This window comes from Rhinolophus sinicus, chromosome 17 (genome assembly GCF_057876585.1).
Source record: "Rhinolophus sinicus isolate RSI-liver-muscle chromosome 17, RSI-T2T, whole genome shotgun sequence".
NCBI lineage: Eukaryota > Metazoa > Chordata > Mammalia > Chiroptera > Rhinolophidae > Rhinolophus > Rhinolophus sinicus.
In genome coordinates, this window is record NC_142517.1 from 44,523,749 (window position 1) to 44,546,888 (window position 23,140).

Genomic DNA, 23,140 nt, shown 5'->3' on the forward strand with positions numbered 1-23,140 from the left:
AATTACATAGATTTCAGGTGTACAATTCTGTATTACATCATCTATAAATCCCATTGTGTGTTTGCCACCCAGAGTCAGTTCTCCTTCCATCACCATATATTTGATCCCCCTTACCCTCATCTCCCACCCCCCACCCCCTTTACCCTCTGGTAACTACTAATCTATTGTATGTGTCTATGAATTTTTGTTTCTCATTTGTTTGTCTTGGCAGTTCTTAACTGTCAGCTTTATTAACCCATTTGCTGGCTCATGAGTCTGGGAGAATCCTTAAGCATCATTTAATCCCTGCTGCTATTTACCAGAGCACATGCTACATACAAACCCCCATATAAGAGCAGATTGCATTGTCTGCAAATTGGAGAGACTGTCCTTGTAACCTGAATTTGGGGACATATTTAAAACACTGTGGTAGTATCTCTCTAGGGTTTCTTAATCTGATCAGCACTCACATTCTCATTGAACCTCAGTTTCAGAATCTCTCGAGATGACCCAGCCTCTTTTCACACACCACAAACATACCCAAGTGAATTTCAAGTACTCCATTGCTCTTTTAAGTTAGATCATTCCAAATACAGCCTTTGAAATTTGGTGAAACTACATCCAGTAGAAGTTATTTTGTTAACCTAGGTAGGTTTTTAAATGTGTTTCATCTTGTTATAGTAAAACATAAATGATAACAGATTATTGGCACTTATGTAGCTCTCTGATTTGGGCAGGACTGAGTTGATAAGTATGAATATTTTTGATCTGCAAATTGACCTTTTTCTAACAGGAAAATTTTCAATAACAAATTCCATAATATTTGCAATCTCAACTGTTACTAGCTAAGGCTCAGCCATTCAGATAGAATTTAAATTACCTAGTACTTCAGGAGACTTGCCTGAAGAAATATACAGTGAAGTTCATATGTACATTTAACTTACATGACCTCGAGCATATGCACTCAACAAAACAAGCCCAAGGAAAAAAGAGAGGGAGAAGCTCATTCAAGTATGTGTGTGTGTCCTGGCAGTTTGAGAATGGGACACACAAATCTGTGTTCTCTGTCAGTTTTGGTTCCTTTTTTCCTCTTTTTATGGGCATTTGTCTGCATCAAGTATGATTCTAGTATTGTATGTGACTTAGGCTGTAAGTCCCATGTTAAGGTGATAGGTCTGACTCCACTGCCTCCTACGCTTTTCATTCTTTTGTGTCCTGGACGTTGGAATCTGTGTTTACTGAAAAGCTATAGTAGCACATATAATAAATACTCTAAAAAGGGGTTGTTAATAGTTTAATCTGAGTTCAGATAAATGTTTACAGCAGCTACCTAGTGGTTTTTTATTTTTAAGATTGGGTGGAATGCATTTTTTTCTCATTGACCTTTATAATTAGATGGTTTTGTTCTTTTTTTTTTTAATTAGAAATAAAGCCGTTCAACTTAAAAGTCAGCTGGAGAATTTTACTAAACAGTTTCTACATTCAAGCAATGAAGAAGAATCTTAACCATAGAGATGGCTTTGGTGATCATCATAGGAGAAAATGGAACTTGGATAATTTGGGGCAGTTATTTTCATGAAATGACTTTAAATATGAATTGTGCTCACTGTACCTAAATAGCAAATTCTTGTGTAGATTCTGGTAATGATCTATCTCAGGGTGTTTGCATTTCTGAGGAGTGTTACGTCTCTTTAGTTTAAATTTTGGGTAAAGAAAAGGCTAAATTGTTGGATGTGTTAAAATAATGAATTAGTTAAAAGCAGCAGAACCAACTATGTGACCCCTGAGGGGTGGGGCCTTGCTCTTAATTAGGGCTTTCTTCGTTTCTGATTCTGAAAAACTCTGCTTCCTGGCATCCAGGAGTTAGAGGTACTCCTTTCATCTTCTTTCTCAAAACTAATTTTTGACGTCTAATGGGAATAGTCACTTTTTTGTTTTATAAACTGCACTGTGTGCTCTAACCAGCAGGAGGGAATGTGGAATGTTCTTGTGTGTATTATTTATGCAACTTACAGTCACTTGCTATTTTGGCAAGTATATGTAAGCCACTAATATGCTGTTTTTACTCCTTTTATTCCCATTAAAACCGATGTAAAGCAGTATAAAGTTATTCTAAATAGTGTCTACTAAAAGTATGTGAGTCTAAATAGCTTCCTGATATGTTTCTCAAGAAACATTTTCAGCTTTAGCTGTGACGACAGTAAAGAAAGCTTCCTATCTCAGTATTAGGAGTCAAGTTTGAAGTGATAAAAAAAAGCCAAAGATAAGGGAGGTCTGAGTTTTGGGTGGTTACAGTCGTGTACAGACTCTGTTCTTAAGGTATTTGCTGAGCACACTGCTGGATTCCCCTCACACCCTCACCCCGGTGGGTTTACTTTTAATTGTATGAATTTGCCAGGGCACTGTTAAAAATTGTCATTGTATTTTTTAGCTTAATGAAATGTTTATGGATTCAAGTATTGTGTCTTTGTGTTGAAAACTAATTGAAACTTAATGTGGAAACATTAGAAAATGACATTCTAGGGCTTTGCTATGCAAAATGTAATCTTGAGGACCGCCCAGTCTGCATCACCTACCGTGTTTCCCCGAAAATAAGATCGGGTCTTATATTAATTTTTGCTCCAAAAGACGCATTAGGGCGTATTTTTCAGGGGATGTCTTATTTTTTCATATACAAAAATCTGCATTTATCCAAATACCTGTACAGTCAGGTCATCTTTTTTCTGGAACATCGTAACGTGCTAAATGCATCCATCTGGCTGATGATCTTAACTGGGGTTTATTTTCGGGGCAGGTTTTATTTTCAGGGAAACACGGTACGTAATTGCTAGAAATGCACAATCACAGAGGACACAGTGCATTTGGCCAAGTGTTTTCATGCTTCTTTTCCATGGAGGGATAGCATTTCAGGCTCTTTTCTTCTTTTAATACTCAGTACTTCCTTTTCTGTGCCTTCAAGGCTCCTGGATGCTGTTCTGTCTTTTCACAGCAGGTGCAACACACTTTTTCAGGATATTTTAAGTAGAATATAACACTATTAAGAACATAAAAGCCTTTCAAAAATATATTTTTATGCCAGTCAGATACTAGGATGCAGTGTCAAATAAATATTAATTTATAGCTGTTGTTGCTTTATAACCAAAAGATGGTACAAGCCACCAAGTGGGATCACGTAACACCTGCAATATGAAACTGATGCCTAAAACTGCTTACTGCTAATTTAGGTTCCAAGTTCAGGGCCTTAACCTTTATACAAAGTATTTGAACTTAACAGCATAATGGTTTGGTCTCACCTCATTAGCATACTTAAGTGGTTCTCAAAGTTTGGTCCCTGGATCAACAGTAAACTTTTAAGAAATGCACATTGTTGGGTCCCACCGCAAACCAACTGAATCAAACACTAGGTTTGGGGACCAGGAATCGATATTGTAACAAGTCCTCTGGGTCATCCTGATGCATGCTAAAGTTCGTGAACTACTGGAATTGTGGTCCCGGTATAGTAAATTTGTAGTAAGTTTTCCATCACTAGTTTGAATGATGTTCCACCTGGTCAAGTTTGAAAATGTATGAATGTTGGAAATGGAACACTAAAATAATGAAACCCAACCTTTATGCCTAGAAGTAAGTGTACCTATGGCCAAGCCCGTGAATTCTACAGAAATTATGTAATTTACAGCTGATGTAGTTCAGAGTTATTGTTCACTATGTGTGTTTGCAGGATTATTTATAAACTTTGTATAACCTCAAACTTTTTACAAAACTACATTTTTTATAAGTATGCAAGCTTGCAAGGTGAAAATAAAACCTGTTTGCCTGATAGTTGACAAATGTAGCATTTATACTGGCATTTAGTGAGTTTTAATTTTTATGGGAGGTGTATAAGCTACCTTGGGTAGACTGGCTCATCATCTTTTGATTTTATTAAATCATTTAGTACACCTGGCCTAGTGTTGAAAGTTTTACTCATTCATCCTCCCACAAGGTTGTGGTGATGAAAGTAAAAACTTTTAATCAATAGTATAAGCAATAGAATTGTTTATTTAAAAATTACACAGAAGGAAACTAAATTATCCTAAGGGAGCTCCAGGGAAAGAATGACTTAATTTTGCCTTGTAATGAAAATCTGTGGCCCTTGAAGAGTAAGCTAACATAGTACTTCAAGTACAAGTCAGAAGCATTCCAATCTCTGCTCTGGTATCCCAGGGCCAATGTTTAGATAAAGAAATCAGGCTGAGCATGAAATATTAGGCTTGGAGTTTAGTTCTGACACTTAATGATTCAGTCTACTAAAATTAAAACATGCTACCTGAAATCGGGTTAAAGAACTTTATTGATTACATTATGAATTCACAGCAGTATTATTTCACAGAGCTACTGTACATAAAGGAATGAATCACTGTGCAAGAAAGATCAAAGAACACTGTTAAATCATGGTACAAATCCATCATTTGTTTGGTTTAAAGCTTTTATAAGAGCTTTAATCTAGTAGGTTCACCTGCCCCACAGTCATACTACTGATATTCTGAGTCTGTTGGCCACAAGTGTATAGAAACCATTCTAGGTGAAGAAAAACATCTTATTAACTTTAAAAACCCACTTAGATGTGGGTGCCTTTGGATAAGAATATGCAAATACAAGTGTTCAGACGCTTCTTTGAAAAGAAAACAAGATAGAGCACCATTGTATAAAAGACAGAAAGGCTTCAAATATCTACCAGGTATATTGTTGAAGTGTTCTATTAAGAAAAATACTATATGGTGTAAGATTTTGTGGGGCACATTGAACACCAGTTAAAACAACTTTTTTCATAATGCTGCATCATCATAACTTATAGGATCAACAATTGGATTTAAAGAAAAAACTTAAGAATTTTATTAATGTGCAAACAAATTTGCTAAATACAAGGTGTACCATCAGTCTGATTAATAAATTACTTTTTAAAACAGTGCTAGCTTAGACATTCAACTACAAACCATTTTCATGAGTACCTATGGTAACCAATATTTTAAATACAGCACTGAATTTAAGGCAACTCAACATGAACAGTGGGAGAAAAACTAGTAAATATGAAGTGTACTTTACATTCTGTCTAATCTCATTTAAAATACCAATTTTATTCTTTTTGCTACCCTTTCTCACAAGAAAGATGGTCTAGCTTGTGGGTCTTTTAAAAATTCTAACAGGAGGTGAGAAATGGTTTAAAATATTGTTTTCCACAATGGCAAAGGAGAAACTACAAGTTGAGCATAGTACTTAAATTTTTTAGCCTGACTCACACACTAAAGATTCTAGAAAGAACATCATTATTAAAATGATGGGCCCACTGGTAAATTGTTTAATCAGTTTCCAGAAGTTTAAACACAACTAAGCTGTTAAGTATTCAATTGTGTTACAATTTTAAATGTGAGACATTCATCAGTAATCAAAGCATAAATTTCCCTGAAGGTTTTCACTTTTAAAGCAGGTAAAGTCTTAATTTATTATTAAATCTAAGACCTCAAAAGTGCTGGAAAAGGGCAGTTATATAATATTGGCACAGTATTTTTTAACACTAAAAATTTCATTTTGTCACTTGGAGACGTCAAGATCCATTTCTCTTTAAACAGGTTAACGTTAAAACTGCTTACCCCATATTCCAGAAGCACCTACATCCATCATGTCTAGGACTCTGGTGCTATCTTTGCCTGTGTGAAGGTGGAGCTCAACATGGTGTGTATAACCACGGAATGATAGCTATAAAAAGATGAGCTAGGGAGGGACCTAGCTTACGGTGCTTTCTTGAGCAGGTTTTTGGGATGACTTGTGAACCACAATGGCAGGTCTCTATTACCTTGTTTTAGAAAAGACTATATGCCTTTTATTCTTGCCAGATCTCTAAAAACTACTCTTTATGAAGTGATTAATACAAATAAACCTGCTGAGGCACGTAATTGTATCTTTTAAAGTAAAAAAAAAAAATTAATAGACATCAGATAACTGCAATATTCTTGATGATGCGAATTCCCTAAAGGTATATTTGGCCATATTTTTAACTATGAAAAAACTAAGATTCAAACCACATTTTTTCAAATTATATACATTTGTTGATTTCAGGAAGTCTTCTGAACAACAGAATTAGACAACCAGCTGAACTGAAACTGCAAGTAAATATATTTAGCAACTAGAACCCATAGCACTCGAAAGCAAACTAGTAAGTTAATGTGGCAATGAGGTCACCATTTGGTCATATGTATAATTAGCCACAACCTTGGTAGTTTTCAGTTGCCTCATACATATTTAATTATGGGAATTGCTTTTAAAACTATAGAAACTTTAACAACATTAAATCATTTTTATCAACATATTTAAGAACAGAATTCTTGTAGTCTGTGCCTCTGACTAAAGCATCTTTTTCCTAGAATAACTTTCAAAGCAGAGGAGCTACTCTGTATAAAGCTATTTTCCACATGGCAGAAGTGCTTTCTTGAACAGGATTTTGGAATGAATTGCTGAACTACATGGCAAAGCCTCACCCCCTCCCTTTCTTTTGGAAATGAGTATGTTCCTTCTAAATATTCTTGCCTTATCTCAAAGAGCTGCCTTTATGAAGTAATATAAATAGTCTACAAACATTAACAGCAAAAAGTTCATAGAAATCTGTGTATAAATATACATTCTTGCCTGCCACCTACAACTTTTTATGGCTCTGTATCTTAATCTTCCTTTATTCATTTTATTCTTTTTACTATCACTGGTGTTAAACAAAACTGACAATGACTTCATTATAATTGGTACACTTATTAGCATATTCACAATATAAAAATGAAAATTGACATGTAAAATTTGGGAGTATTTAGGGTTACAGGTGATCAAAAGTTAATAGAAACATATCTCACCAGTAACTAACAGTTTACTGAGTTAACAACACACAATGCACTTCTGTATATCAGAATAACTCATGACTTCACCATCAAGCAAGACTAACAATCTTCCATTGTCAATCATTTAGATTTATTTGTAGGAGAAAATCCAAGGGGAAAAGTATTTTTGTTTAAATCTAGGAGGGCCCTTTCTAGTAATAGACACTTTAGTATACCATTGACAAACACGGAAATGAATTGCTTAGTATTTTCCTCTGACTCCTTGAAGAACTGCTTTTGGACTTTTTCTTGTGGCTTAAAATGGAGTTGCTTGGGTGTAGCTATTCTTTGAAGTAAAGTCATGCCACTTAGAAACCAGTATTTTGTGCTAAGGGAAGAACTATTACAGAAGAGCAAAGAACTTGAATATTTCCTTTGTAAAAGGTTTCCTTTTGAAGTCACAGTTTACACCAATTCAGATTTTATATTATATGAACATAAATTCACATAATATAAACCAATCAGGTCTAATGACTGGTCAGATTTTACATTTTGAAAAATACAACGCTGTCATATTTCCTATCTCGATACATCCTGATGGAGAACATTGGGGAAAATTCTTCTGATGCATGGACAATCCAAATGTTCATCAACGTTATTAAATAATGAATACAATCTACAAACTCAGTTCTAGAATCTGAAATCAATAGGAAAGTCTCACTATTTAGAGGGCTACTTAAATGTCATTTGATCATAATCTGCTTTTTAAAATGCCAAGAACCATTTATATGTGATTACTGCTATCTACTATTCATAAAATAAGAGTTTCTTACATATGACTAAAATTTCAGAATGAAATCTCTATTCCCTAGCCTTCTGATTATCTCCCCCTCAAAGAACTGAAATTGAGCGCTTATTTAAATTGATAGAATGGCAAAGGATGCACCAGAAACTAATGATAATCAAAAGGACTCCCCTCAGAGGTACCAAGCTGTTAGCATTCTTAAACATTAAGCAACCAGGATCTCTTAGATTAAAAAGGAAGGTCAGAATTCAAGGAGACCTTCTTGAAACATGAGGACACACGTGGTGTTACCTCCATCTATTACTGTGCCCGGTTCCTTCATTACAAAACTCAAAAATGTGACAGTTCTTATGTATACAAAGTTAAAAATGTAGTTCTTGAAAAATGCAAACACAAACGACAGGTTGCTATAATGTGTACATTTTGTTCCACACAAAGAAAATAAAGACTTAGATTTAGAAAAGCAAAAATTCATCAGGGTTAAATTAGCTCAACTCCTCAAATTAATACATTGGTCCTTTTGATCTCAGCAAGCACCTTTGCCTTGTTTGCTATATCTTTTTTTTTTTTTTTTTTTTGTAGTTTACTGAAAGCTTCTTTTTCTATATAATAATCTCAATAGAAAATCTTCACCTGCAAATATAAGGTAGAATTTTTTTTCACAGCTATGGGCTGTAGCACTGATTTCTCCAGGTATCAACGGAGAACAGAAAACTTGTATGCACTGTTAATTCCAGATTCTAAGAAAACTGTCCCAAGAGCCTGTTGCCACAGCCATACCATCATCAGTTACACCCAAACAGCTGACACGGTTATCATGACCAGCAAGAACACCTGAAAAACAAAAGTTAAAAAAAAAGTTAACAATGGGCAAGTTTTAGAATTAAACAAGTGTATGTGCAAAAAATCAGGAAGAGCACTTAAAAGCGAACAGATTCCTCTGAGTGGGGAGACTGAGGTCCGGGGATAAGCTGGACATCTAAGTAAAATACAATTCTTTGCACTACATGAATTTTTGACATACGCATCAAATTGTGTTACTCATTTTTGAAAAACTATTTCATAATTATGTTTTCTCATATGTAGGAAAATAGATATAGGCTATTATTCTACACCTCTAGTAAGTTCATGATACTCCATATTTTGTCACTGAGCTATGCTATTTTCAACAAAATTTTAAATGAAGTTCAATGAAGTAGTCTATTACCACAAGAACAGCAAAAACGAAAGAACGAAGTTGCCTTATATCACCACTGGAAAAATACCTACATAATTGACTTGCGTCTGTTAACCACCAAATGCTGGAATGTTTTGATTATAACTTTCTGAAACCACCAAACTCATCTAGTTTTAGTTTCTTTTGTATATTAATCTCAACATTCTGATTACCACACAGCATAAAATGAAATATTCCCAAATATTTGGAAGGAAAATGAGAAATGTAAAGATTTTAAAAAATAGAATATATCAAATTCTCACAAGAATTTTTGATTTAATACTGTGTTTGAATTTGTGTTCTTGCTATATGTAATTAAGCATTTTCATCCGATCTCAGGAACAGAAGTTCATCTTGTCTAAGTCTTAATATTCTCTAGCACGTTCAGCATGGTAACATTCGGCAATGGGCAAATTTACCATTATGTGTTGAAATAACGAAAAATGAAAACTGTGGCTAACTACTCCAAGACACATTGGAAAGGACTATGCATTAGTATGAGAATAAGCAACGGTTCAATTTTAAGATGAAAGTATCCAGTTGAGACATGTTGAAACTAACCAGTAAGCAAAGCAAAAGTAAAACTCAAGTATATGTTAAAACTAAGGAAAACAAACACATTTTCGTTTTATGGATACTAATTGACTTAATCCAAGCAAAACGCTTAATACCTTAAAAAAGTAATTGGCTTTGGACAATGGAATATCTCTGAAAGTATACTTGCAAAATGCAAACTGAACTTTTCTACACTCTATTTAAAGAGGTTGTGGAAAATTATTCCTGGGAATGTTGATATCCCCTCTACTCCCTTGGAAACCTCAACAACTGTATAGGAGTTTAAATGGGTAAGGACAAAAACCCACCAGTACAGTGAGGATATGGGAGCAGGCAATGGCAACAAAACTTTATAAGCTGGATGGTAGGAGTGGTTTTAGTGGACCGCAAAATGCCGAGTTCATAGCAAATGCTCTGGTAAGCCGAGAAACAAAACTACACGCAGAACCTTCAAAAGGATCAGATGCGAGTGGTATGATCCTCTCTGGAACCAGGTGGGGGCAAAGCTGGGACAAACTAGGACTGCGATACAAAGTGTCCAGGGACAGACTCCCCAGGTCTCTCTCCACTCTTCAGTTAAGTGAGTGATCTCCTGCAACTGGAGACTGGAGACTTATTTGCTAAAGAGAGTAAAAAAGGATCTCTTAACTGGGAGAAAATTGGCATAGTTGAGATTGATGAAACTGTGCTGAAAATGGGGACTAAAGAAAATTTACTTGCTAATTGTTTTGCCCCACAGCTTTCCTGCTGAAGTCAGCCCCAAACTGGCAGCGAGCTTATACATGTCAGGTAGAAAAATGGAAAATCCATCTCAAGAGAACTTGGCTAGCCCAAGAGAAAAAAAAGTCCATAAGATCTATAATATCAGCGGTTCCCCAATGAAAGCCTGGCGAGATTATCCTTCAGTGAGGCCAACAGGCAGTACACACCACCCATGTGCACAGGGCTTTCAAACAGTGCCAGGCACTAAACAAGCTAAGAGTAACCAAAGTTTTAAGGAAATACTCTAAAAATAAGGACAGGGCTGAGAAATAAAAAGAAAAGGGGAAACAAAGCAACTTGGAACACACAAAAGATTATGCTTGAAGAGGAAAACTTCAAAAAAGGCTTTCATTGTGGTATATTTATACAATGGAGTATTACTCAGCCATAAAGAATGAAATCTTACCATTTGCAACAATATGGATGGACCTAGAGAACATTATGCTAAATGAAATAAGTCAGACGGAGAAGACAAATACCGTATGATCTCACCTATATGTGGAATCTAAAAAATAGAATACATGAACAAACTAATCAGAAACAGTCTCAGAGACATAGAGAAAAAACTGAGGGTTGCTAGATGGGAGGCGGGTGGGGATGAAGGAGAAGGTGAGGGGATTAGAAAGCACAATTGGTAACTATAAAATTGCCATGGGGACACGAAAGACGGTTTGGGGAATATAAGCAATAATGTTATGACGGTTTGGGGAATATAAGCAATAATGTTGTAAAGATTTTGTAGGGTATCCAATAGACACATGTCCCATTAGGGAGACCACCTCAGGGATGATGTAGATGCCTGATCACTGCACTGTACACCTGAAGCTGAACAATAATGAATGTCAACTACAATTATATATATACACACACACACACACACACACACATATATATACGTATGTATACATATATATGATACGTATATATATGTATATATATATAGTCATAGGATGTGAAGCACAGCATTAGGAATAGAATCAATGGAACTATAACAGCTATATATGATGTCAGAGTGGTAGTAGATTGGGGGACAGCGGTTATCACTTTGAGGGGTATAAATGTCTATTACATTGTTTTCTACACCTGAAACTAATAATAATAATAAAAAAAGGGTTTCATTTGTAACCTCAGAGAAACGAGACTTTATTCATGAAAAAAAGAATGGATACCTTAACAAAAATATCTCAAAAAGATGGTAGCAAAAATGAAAAATCAAAACTTAACAGAAAGGTCATTGAATAAAAAGGTAAGGATTTCTTCTAGAACATAAAGGGAAAAAAAGACATGGAAAATAGGAGAAAATGTAATCAAGTCTAAAGAAAGTCCAAGGAAGTCAGACATCGGAATCATGGGAGTTCTAGAAAGAATGATAATGGATAAGAAATGCTGTCAATTAAATAAACCTCCAACATCCTAGTACTACAGGGTGTAAGTTTCCAGATTGAAAAGGTCCACTGAATACTCAGCACAATGGATGAAAATGGATCCACTCCAAGACATATCAAAACTGGCAGAAAGGTTGAAGAATAATTAGTGAGAAGTACATCAAAACTACGATTATAAGCCAAAAAATTATATTAACCCTAGAGAATATAAGTAAGGGCTGCATAGCAAAAGAAATAACAGTACAGACCTCATTGCTCAGCAGTAAGTACTGTTAAAAAGTTCTAATTATGTAAACACTGACTGATGTGTTAATCAAAATTCACAAAATGGGAAAAATTGGAAGATGGGTCTGGGTGGGATGAGGTGGGAGAAGCGGTGTTAAAGCCAAACTCTCAACAGAGAATGCCTAAGCGTCAAGCTACTTTCGGAAGCAAAAAATATGGATTGGGGGTCAGAGAACGCCTATGTTTTGGTGACAATCTACCGTGTTTCCCTGAAAATAAGATCGGGTCTTATATTAATTTTGGTCCAAAAGATGCATCAGGGCGTATTTTCAGGGGATGTGTTAGTCTTTTCACGTCCAACAATCTACACTTATTCAAATACAGTCATGTCATCATCTGGAACTTTGTCATCACGTACTAAATGCTTCCATCTGGTGACGATCTTAACAGGCTTATTTTTGGAATAGGTCTTATTTTCGGGGAAACACAGTATGTAGAATTATTTGATTCTTTAATTTGAAAAAAAAATCACTCTGTGTAATTTGTTATTGACTGTTCTCAATATGACTTGATGTATATACTAATATTTTATAATTATAGTATAGAAGCTGCAAAGGACGACAGTGAGTATATGTCCTGTCCCAGATAAGATCTGTTCTAGAAGGAAGATGATCCATAGCACTTAAGCTATGTTTCCTGTCAGGTTATAAGAAAGTTTTAATTTGGAAAAGACCACACTGAATTATATTCACTATTCACATTTATATCAAAATTTACCAAACAAGAAAATAGGACAGAACTAGATGTTAACTCTTCAAAAAACAGGAAAGTAACTGGTTTATGCACCATAACTGCACTCAAAGGGCAACAGTGACTATGAGTAAGAATTGCTAGGTTGCCAATTCCTCAGCTCCAGGGTCTCCAGGAGCCTCAAACAACTGATGGGAACTCTTCATATTTCCTACCCAAACCACAACCTAATGCGGCTTGTTACTAACCTGCACGATCTCCTTTCAGTGTGTCCCATACGTTACAATTAAAGTCATCATAACCAGCTAACAGGAGGCGCCCACTTTTTGAGAAGGCTACAGAGGTGATTCCACAGATGATATTGTCATGAGAATACAATAATAACTCTTGGTCTGCACGAAGGTCAAAGAGACGGCAAGTGGCATCATCAGAGCCAGTGGCAAAGGCATATCCATTTGGAAAAAACTAGAAAGAAAAGCAACAAACATTTATTTCATAGACATGTACAAAAATCATGTGAGGCAGTATAATAATAGGCTCGGGGGTAAAACAAACCTAGAATCAAATTCCACCTTGGCTTCTTAGCAGGTACTAAAGATTTTTAACTGGTACTAAAGATTCTTAACTACTTTGGGCCTTAGTTTCAGTTTTAGAATGTTGGTTAGGATTGAATAGAATAACATGCCAAGTACACAGCCCATTGTTTAGCACATAGCAAGTATTCAATAAATATTGGCTCTGGTCCTCCATATGTCTTATTAAAACAGATAAATATGACATTTAGGGATTCCACGTTACAAGAGCATATTATTTATAAGAATTTTCCTTAGAAATGCTATTCACTTACACTGACGGCATTGATATCTGACACATGTCCAGTGAAAGACTGTCTACACATTCCATCTCGGATATCCCATAACTTGGAAGAGGCATCGCAAGCACCAGAAACAAAAGTCCTCATGTCAGGACTCAGAGAAAGACTCATCACATCTCCAGAATGCCCAGTGAACGTGGTAGTCTGCTGGGCTGTTTCGATGTCCCATAAAGCACTGTAATGAAAAGTAAATAAAAACAATGACTATTGTCTCCTTATGTTAGTTCCTACTACCACTCTCAACCCCCAAATCAGTGTTCTTCTGGAATAAACTTACCAATTTGTATCTCCTGAGCTTGTAACAATCTGGCTGTCATCTACAAAACGACAACAGGACAAGTAGCCTACAGCAGAGAGGAACACAGCAACGATTCAGTAACTCAATTAGCGTATGAAATATTACTATATATTCTTAAAAATAGAATACCTGGGCACATGTGTTTGTCAGTGTAATCTGTCGTTCTACCTTAATTACTTCACCTAACTATTAGGTAATTACTGTTTCAACGGTATCATGTTGGGCACTCTGAAAGTTACAAACTTGAGTCAGACACAGACCCTTCCACCTACTACAATTACCTAAGAGAAAGAGACTCCTTTACACAAATGCTTATGATCTATGGCAGACAGGATTAAGTACCTTGGAGAAAGATTAGAAGTATGGTGAGAGATTAGAGCCACCACCTCAGTGACAGCTTCATGAAAAAGGTGACATTTGAATGCTCAGAATTCACCAGTGTTTCAAAATATGGAAACGGCAGGGAAATGCCATTATAGAGGTTTTGTAAAAAGCATGGTCAAATAGTATTGCCAAGAATTAGAAGAGGCAGAAACCTGATAAGTGGCAACATTTCCTAATTAATGCTGCTAACCAAATACTATACCAGAAAATATTTGCTTGCTTTTTGTATTTTTCATTATTATTTGAATAGTTTGCAATAAACTTACCCTCTTTACAAAAATAATACCGTTTTAAGAAAAATAGAATTGTGGTCATCATTTATATTAAAAAGTTAGTTAATAGTAAGTTCTACTCTCACTTGATTAGTACTCATCCTTTAGCCAGCTGAGCACAATTTGTCACTCCTTCACCTTGATCAGCTCCATTCTTCAGGAGGAGTCAAGTTTGGTAGGAAAGGATAATATTGAATGGAGCTCACCTATGTGACCTGGTAATTCTCGGCTCACTCTCACATTTCCCTCTCTGGTTTTTAAGTTATATATAGAGCAGATGTTGTCCAGTCCTCCACAAGCAACATAATTACCAGAGGGAGCATAAGCACAGGTCATCACCCAGGAGGACCTCAAAGGAATAGCATGCATCTGTAGAACAAACACAATGCACAAAAACTATTACTAAGTAAAGATTACAAAAATAGTCACCCTCCTAACTTATTTACAATGAAGCAAATACTACTAAAAATTAAATGCATCCAAAAAATTAAAGCAAAAATATAAAGAATGCAATGGATTGAAAAAGTGAACAATGAAAAATAAAATACTAACACATACTAAAATACCTATTATGTTTTCTATATTATTCAATAATTTGGATTTAAGTGCTCTTCAGAAATTATTCTTTTAAGAGAAGCAAGAACATAGGATGTTTCAATGCTAATACAGCAATTTGAAATCTTAACTGTAAAATATTAAAGAATTTGATAAAAATTCTTTGTTTTTGCAGTAGTGCTCAAAATTCCTCCAACATAACACCGAATAATACTAGTATCAGAGTCGATTAAAATGGTTCCTTCATGAAGAGATGGTTCTTCCAATAACAGGTCCCACACTCTGGGCTCAAATTTAAACAATAGTAATAGTTTACACTGATCTACTCACACCATTGCCTGGTACCTTGTTACCCAACACCAATCATTTGCAGGTCAGGCAGCAAGATTTAAGGAATAGCAAGGTGAAATAAAGGTCCATACAAAGAACTTTAAAAGTATGGAAAATGTAGTTGAAAGACACGCTCAATGCCAATTAATATAGAAAAACTGTTAAAATACAAATATGTCTTAGCTACCTTTAAAATCTAAATCAGGCTGAAGATACTATTTACTTCACAAAACAGCACTTTTAAAACTTTAATAAAAATAGTGATGTAAGTGTACACAGAATTTGAGGTATTTGACCTGTACAAGTTTTCCTAAGGCTTTTCCACTACCACTCAACACCTTTACATCAGGGATTCCTTCAGGGACATTAGGGGATCCACTGGCTTTCACTAAGAGATCCAAACAAGTTGTAATTTGCCTCCAATCTGCTGTCTCTTCTGAGCAGTCTAGAAACACAAATTAATGCTTAGAGTAAACCAAAGAAAAGTTTCATACTAGCATTCTAGCTTGCCCACAACTAGAAATAAAAATCTCCAGATCATTGTCACATTAGGCAATGGGAATTTTTGAAAAATTGTTTATGTGTAAAATTGATGCACATTCTTTTCTAAATACGAAAATATGAGACTCCAGTAAAACACACTGAATAATATCCCGGCAGTCGTCCTTGGGAATAAAAAATGAGGCTACATATCAAAAGCAAACACGAAGACTCAAGAGAAGATCTAGATTAAAATAAATGAAATAGATTAATCTTAGAAGGAAATTAAAGTTGGAAATAACAGAATAAAGGAATGAATTGGTGGATATTAAACCAAATAAACAGTTATTTAAAAGAATAATTAAGAAATTCTACCTTATTTGTTGTATAGCTATCCCAAATAATTAATTTTCCATCTTGGGAAGCACTGACTAGTAGCCTAGAAGAAGAAATAAAAATAATTTCACACTTAGAGGAAAAAAAGAAATTTAAATTAGTTATGAATTGTATTAATGTAGATAGTTCAGAAAAGAAAATTATAATTTTTCTCATTAAAAACCTGATACCAGAAAATAGTGTCCCGACTTTTAAAAAATTTATTCTGCATGTCAAAATTTTCAACATAATGTAGAATTTAGCAAAATGGAGACATATCACTAAAAATGTCTCTGGTTATGATTCAACACTTTCATAATGACAATATTCTAGTTCTTATTCAAGATTCTGGTAGATATAGGGGACTGGTTTAGTATTTACTGATTTAAATTTAATGACAATAAGAGTGCACATAAGCCTAACAACCATATTTCATTCAATCTAAAAGCATCAACAGAGCTTGTGAATGTGAGGCAGTGTTATGGGTACGACACAAGAAATACCTCCTAGCCTTGGCCTTTACCATGTGGGGGAGATTGGAGATATTTTACACATATTTATAAGAAATCAAGTAAGTGAAAATTGTCAGAGGAGTGGTATAAAATAATGTCATAGGAAAGTAAAATAGAGACAAATAACTGCTAGTTGAGTTAATCCAATAGTCGAGCAAAAGAGAATGCATCTTGAAAAGTGGAATTTTGAGTACTAAAGATATGTGCTTCTATCCTTTGTGAATTTAGATAACAAATAACTATAGTAATATCTAGTAACTTGTCCATAGCAACATTCAAGAAATGTTTGCTTATTAACTAAAATTTCAAGGTTAATATACAATAGAACTGCTTTTCGCATATCAAAAAACAAAGTATAATACCCCACTGCAAAGAAAAGAAATCCTAAACAGTTTACCTGAATAACTTGATAATGGATATTTTTGAGAAAGGAAATTTATTTGTCATAGTTAAGGTTTCTAAACTTTTAAAGGGTCAAAGAACATTTTAGTGAAAGCAAAGTGTTCATACTGGATGCATTTTCTGCAAATATTTCATAAATATGGTTTGTTTTTTACTATAAAAAATGTTTGTTTGAAAAGAAATGTAAACGATGATTCATAACAAAAATAATTCTGCTGATAGTTTGAAAATGACAGGTACAAACCTTGAATCATATCCCCAATGCATAGCATAGATTTTAGCCAGGTGACCTCTCAGTGTACGTCTTGTTCGCATTTGTATCCGACCCACAGAATCCATATTTGATGTGATCTTTAGAAAATGACATGAATGTTATTTGTTAGCTTAGATATATAGCTCAGAAAATAAAGTAGAAACAATTCATAGGCAAAAAAGCAAACAAAGAACAAATTTGTAGCAATTGAAGGTAATTTAATATAAATACGTGTAATTACACAGTCATTTCTAGGATCAATGTGTTGTTCAAGAAAAAGTATGATTAATTTAAAATTATGCTATTTGCATACCTTCCAGTGAGAAAATCTTCTGTAGACTATTAACTAAAAAGAAAGGACAACCCCTGCCCAACTTTGGTTTAAAAAAAAAAAAAAGGCCCAAATAAAAATCTAATAATAGATGATCAAAGAATAAAACATTTAGAATTTAACTGTCTGTAAGAAAATCAGTTTTATATTTATAAAGCACATAAAGCTTTCCTTCATGAAAAGTATGAATGTTAAACTTCCTAAGAGTTTATATAAGAAAAAAAAACTTAATCAGGGCATTTCAAAAAGAATTAGAAGCTACCTAAAAAGAAACATGTAAGAATCTACATATTTTATAGTATTTCTTTTTCTACAGACTTCTATTTTAACAAGTATGCTTTAAAAAGCACTTGCATGGCATCTTACAAATTACAAAGTGTTTTTAAATAGAGATCTCATTTTTCTTTCAATTAAATACTAATAAGAAGAATCTGAATGTCATTTGCATCAGTGTCAAGCTGTTTCATGTAAATTATTAAAATGCAAAAAAAAATCCTTTTACCTGAACAAGCGTTGCATCATTACATGCTTTCCTAGCATCCTGAAGTAAAGAAAGATGGTTATAATACATTTAGACATGGAAATCACTAGACAGAATTTTAAATATTTTCATTGAAAAATGTAGATTTGCAAATATACTTTCTACTGTACGACATAATCTTTATTTTAAAAAACTTTTATTGAATTAAAATTCACATAACATAAAATTAACCATTTAAATCATTTTAAGGTGTATAATTCAGTGGTTAGTATATTCACAATGTTGTACAACTGTCACCACTATCTAATTCCAGAACATTTCCATCACTCCAAAAAAAGAAACACTGTACCTCCCAATTCTCTCTTCCCTCATCCCCGGGTATTCACTAATTTATTTTCTATCTCTATGGATTTGCCTATTCCGGACATTTCACATAAATGAAATCATACAATACTTTTTGTGTCTCGCTTCTTTCACTTAGTATAATGTTTTCCAGGTTCATCCATATTGTAGCATGTATCAGCATTTCATTTATTTTTATGCCAAGTAATATTCCATTATATGGATATGTCACATTTTGTTTATCCATTAATTAATTGATGGACATTTAAGTTGTTTCCACTTTTTAGCTTTTATGAATAATGATGCTTTGAACATTCACGTACAAATTTTTGTGTGTACTTATGTTTTCAATTTTCCTGGGAATATACTATGAGTGGAACTGATGGTTGATATGGTAACTCAATGTTTAACTTAAGAAACTGTCAAATTGGTCTTCACAGCAGTTGTACTGTTTTACGTTCCCACCAAAAATGTATGAGGGTTCTAATCAAGAATTTCTTCACATCCCAAAAAACACTGTTCTTGTTTTCTTTTTATCATTACTATTATTACAGCCATCTTAGTGGATGTGAAGTGGTATCTAGTGGTTTTGATTTGCATTTCCCTAACGATTAGTGATGTTGAGCATCTTTTCATGTATGAGTATCTTTGCATGTTCTTATTGGCCATTTATATATCTTCTTTGGAGAAATGTTTATTCAAATCCTTTGCCCATTTTTAAATTGGGTTATTTATTGTTGAGATATAGGAGTTCTTAGACATTACCCGAGTAAGATTTTTACTGATATATCCCCTCGCGCAAGGGAAGAGAAAAAATAAACATGTGGGATTACATCAAACTAAAAAGTTTTTTCACAGCAAAGGAAACCATCAATAAAACAAAAAGGGATCCTACTGAATGGTAAAAGATATTTGTCTATGATATATCTGATAAGGGGTTAATATCACAAATTTATAAAAAACTCACTCAACTCAACTCCAAAAAAACAAACAACCCAATTAAAAAACGGGCAGAGGACATGAAGAGACGTTTTTCTAAAAAAGACATACAGATGGCAAACAGACATATGAAAAAACACTCAACCTCACTAACCATCAGAGAAATGCAAATAAAACCACAATGAGATACCACCTCACCCCAGTCAGAATGGCTATCATCAATAAATCAACAAACAACAAGTGCTGGCGAGGATGTGGAGAAAAGGGAACCCTTGTGCACTGCTGGTGGGATTGCAGATTGGTGCAGCCACTATGGAAATCAGTATGGAGGTATCTCAAAAATCTGAAAATGAAACTACCTTATGATCTGGCAATTCCACTCCTAGGTATCTATCTGGAGAAATCCAAAACTCTAATTCAAAAAAATTTATGCACACCTATGTTTATTGCAGCACTATACACAATAGCCAAGACATGGAAACAACCAAAATGCCCATCGGTAGACGACTGGATTGAGACAGAAGAGTTCTTATATATTCAGGATACTAGACCCTTATCAGATGTATAATTTGCAAATGTTTTTTCCCATCCTATAGATTGTCTTTTGATTTTCTTGATAGGATCCTATGACACGCAAGTTTTTAATTTTGATGAAGTCCAATTTACCTATTTTTTTCTTTTGTTGCTGTGCTTTTAGTGTCATATTAAACTGTTGCCTAATTCAATGTCACAAAGATTAAAAACTATATTTATTTCTAAGAATTTTACACTTTTAGCTGTTACAATTAGGTACCATTTTGAGTTTATGTATATAAGATGTGAGGAAGGAGTCAAAATTCATTCTTCTGCATGTGGATATCCAGTTGTCGCAGCACCATTTGCTGAAAAGATTATTTTTCCCCTATTGAATTGCCTTAGTAACCTTGTTGAAAACTCATCTGCCTATGACCAAGTGATTTATTTATGGACTCTCAATTGTACTCTATTGTGCAAATATACTTTGGGTTTATGATTAAAAGATTTTTAATTGCATCCCCTGAGTAAAAATGAACTAAGTTGATTTAATAAGGCTGCAGTAACCACAGTTATATTTGTTACTAAGCTTCAGAAAAAGAAAGAGTTCTGAGTTCTGTTCTACTTGTTCTGGCATCTAGAAGTTGAGGTGATAGGAAAGATATTTATAGTTAACTCAGGTCACTTCAGAAACTTTTTTTAAATACATAACACTTCTTTAAAATGCTTTCCAAGTACACTGGATACAGATGACATTAGAAATAAAATAGTTTAGATCTAATATGAGAAAAAGACATGGCATCACAGGAAAACAATTTTTTTATGTAATAGCAACTGTTTATACTGAGTCACATCTATGTTTTTATATTAATAGCATTTATATTAATAGCATTAATTCATAACATGTAAGCTGGTGTTTATGCCTAAGCTATAGCTGTTCAAAGAGACCTTAAATTTCTACACAACTAGAGGCAATTACCAAAAGGAACATAATGAAACAGAAATCAATGTAACAACATAAATAAAGGCAAGGGAAGAACATATTTAATAAGGAACAAATTGTTTAAAACCAAATTTATCGGTTAATAATATGTTAGAGGATTCATATACATCAGAAAATCATATGCTAATTAATTCTCCCTACTAGACTTGAAACAAAAATGATCCCCCTCAAAGGTTAGCATGGTATCCTCTTCAACTTTGGTTTTCCCTATTGTGCTTAGCATGCTCCTGTGCAAAGAGGAGGCACACAGTAACTTGTGAATATAAGTCCCAAATGAACAATGTGTTCCAGTCAGCCAAAGGCAAAATGCCTGCCTCCACTCGCAGCAAAGATGGAATGCACAATCCTTTGGCTGCCCTTTCAACCTATTTATAAACACTTAGGATATTTCTATGTAAGGATGTTCATAAGTAGTTACACAAACATACGATTTGAGTCTCTCATTCTAGGCAAATTATGGGTTGAGAAATCTCATTTGGCAAGGAATGATTTAGCCTACTTTCCTACAATGAAAAGAATTTCTAGAAATGACAGTGATGGCCTGAGCCATGTTCCAAAAATGAAGAAGTTGAAGACTAAATTCTAAAAAAAGAACTCTCTGATTTTAAGCTTTATGAAAATGAACTATCATTTAGGTCACCTTTCTTAATTCAGTCATTCAAAAAAAAAATCTGTTGAACACTATTTGTCAGATACTATTCTAGGTACCATGGATACAGCAGTGGACAAACCTAAAATCCCTATCCTCATTGTTAATGTTACTTTAACATTAACAAGGCAATTAACAAACTACACGTGAAAATTATTGAATAGTGCAAATCTGTAGCAAAAATTAAACATCATGTTGGAATATAATAAATCTACAAATATCTTCACAGAAATTACTTGCAAATGTACATTATGCAAAGATTCTCTTTACATTGAGGAGAATTTACTCTTATGAACACTATTACCCATTGGTAATTATCTGAAGAAAATGAAAATATTAACTTGAAAAGCTATAGACACCCCACGTTCATTGCAACAGTATTTACAATGGCCAAATAAGGAGACAACATAAGTGTCCATCAATGGATGAATGGATAAAGAAAATATGGTACATACGGGGGGGGGGGGGGGTGCCAACAAAAGTACACATTTTAAGAGATGTTATCTATGCATTACTTTTTGAAGTTGAATTGAATTACAGTAGCAATGTGTAGTACAACATTTGCTCAAAAGATGGCGTTAGTCAAATGAATACTAGTGTCATTCATTGTATTATAATTTTAACAGTTCTTTCCTTTTTAAAATGTGTATATATATTTTTTGGCACCCTTTGTATATACAATGGAACACTATTCAGCCATAAAAAAGAAAAAAATGTTGCCATTTGTAACAACATGGATGGATCTTGAGGGCATTGTTAAAATGTCAGACAGAGAAAGACAAATACTACATATCTCACTTATTTGTGGAATCAAAAAATAATAATAAAACAAGCTCATAAATACAGAGAACAGATTTTTCAAAAATGAGATGGGCAAATGCCCATGTGCTTGGCCAATCAGTACGTCCTGCTCAGCATCTGGAGCAAATCACCCAAAGTGGAGATGGGGGAGAATCCTTTCTGGTGGTGGTAGCAACATTTAATTCAGAGATTAACTCACGAAGCTGCCTCTGTTCATCCCAGGTTAAATAAATCCTTCCTTTGTTTTGACAGCTTTGTTCTGACACCTAAGGTATCAACTCAAGAGTTCTTATTCACATCTAAATCATTAACTTCTTTAAATTCCTGGCAATGAAAACGGTCAGGACTTCAATCTACTCAGAATCAACATTTTTGGGGGTGAGTGTTCTTCATCCATACCATTTGTCCTGCTCCCTTCCCTCTCTTTTCTTGTAATATCCTTGTATAGAGCCTGTGCTTATTCCTTTTTTCTTATTCCTCACTTTCAAATTAGATGAGTCCTTCTGAAATATCTATTGCAAAAGGATCATATTGGGGAGGGCAACAGCAGTGTTCCAAGTTATTAGGGATTCTCCCTGCTTTGTGCGGAAGGTCTTCATTTATATTTGTAAGGTGTTTTAGCTCTTACTTTTCCCTGAGAAAAAGAGAAGGTAGTGCCAGACTACACGAGATTCTTTCCTCCACCCTGTCAACAAGAGGCTTCCTAAAAGATAGCATGTCTGTATTATTTCATTTTTTTCTCTGCCTTCCTTGATACTCCTCAGTCCATGGAAGCACCTGTTTCCATTGTTTCAAAGAAAGGATTATTGCAGTTGTTCCTGTGAGAGTGC

General features: G+C 34.4%; 2 protein-coding genes across 8 annotated transcripts in view; one reads left to right on the top strand and one right to left on the bottom strand.

The window, feature by feature from the left end:
• MFN1 (mitofusin 1) overlaps positions 1-3,796 on the top strand; it is a 30,677-nt gene extending 26,881 nt beyond the window's left edge. For all 6 annotated transcript variants that reach the window (XM_019751911.3, XM_019751942.3, XM_019751930.3 and 3 more), the window contains exon 18: positions 1,404-3,796. In XM_019751911.3, coding sequence (XP_019607470.1) covers positions 1,404-1,485 — 82 coding nt within the window. In that variant the 3' untranslated portion in view covers positions 1,486-3,796. The remainder of the gene's footprint in view (positions 1-1,403) is intronic.
• Positions 3,797-4,291: 495 nt separating this feature from the next.
• The window catches only part of GNB4 (G protein subunit beta 4), a 39,862-nt gene continuing 21,013 nt past the window's right edge, over positions 4,292-23,140 (bottom strand). For both annotated transcript variants that reach the window (XM_019751987.3, XM_019751977.3), the window contains 8 exons: positions 18,085-18,123; positions 17,243-17,349; positions 16,085-16,148; positions 14,551-14,713; positions 13,668-13,734; positions 13,364-13,565; positions 12,765-12,981; positions 4,292-8,457 (listed from right to left, as the gene is read on the bottom strand). In XM_019751987.3, the coding sequence (XP_019607546.1) occupies positions 8,351-8,457; positions 12,765-12,981; positions 13,364-13,565; positions 13,668-13,734; positions 14,551-14,713; positions 16,085-16,148; positions 17,243-17,349; positions 18,085-18,123 (966 nt within the window). In that variant the 3' untranslated portion in view covers positions 4,292-8,350. The remainder of the gene's footprint in view (positions 8,458-12,764; positions 12,982-13,363; positions 13,566-13,667; positions 13,735-14,550; positions 14,714-16,084; positions 16,149-17,242; positions 17,350-18,084; positions 18,124-23,140) is intronic.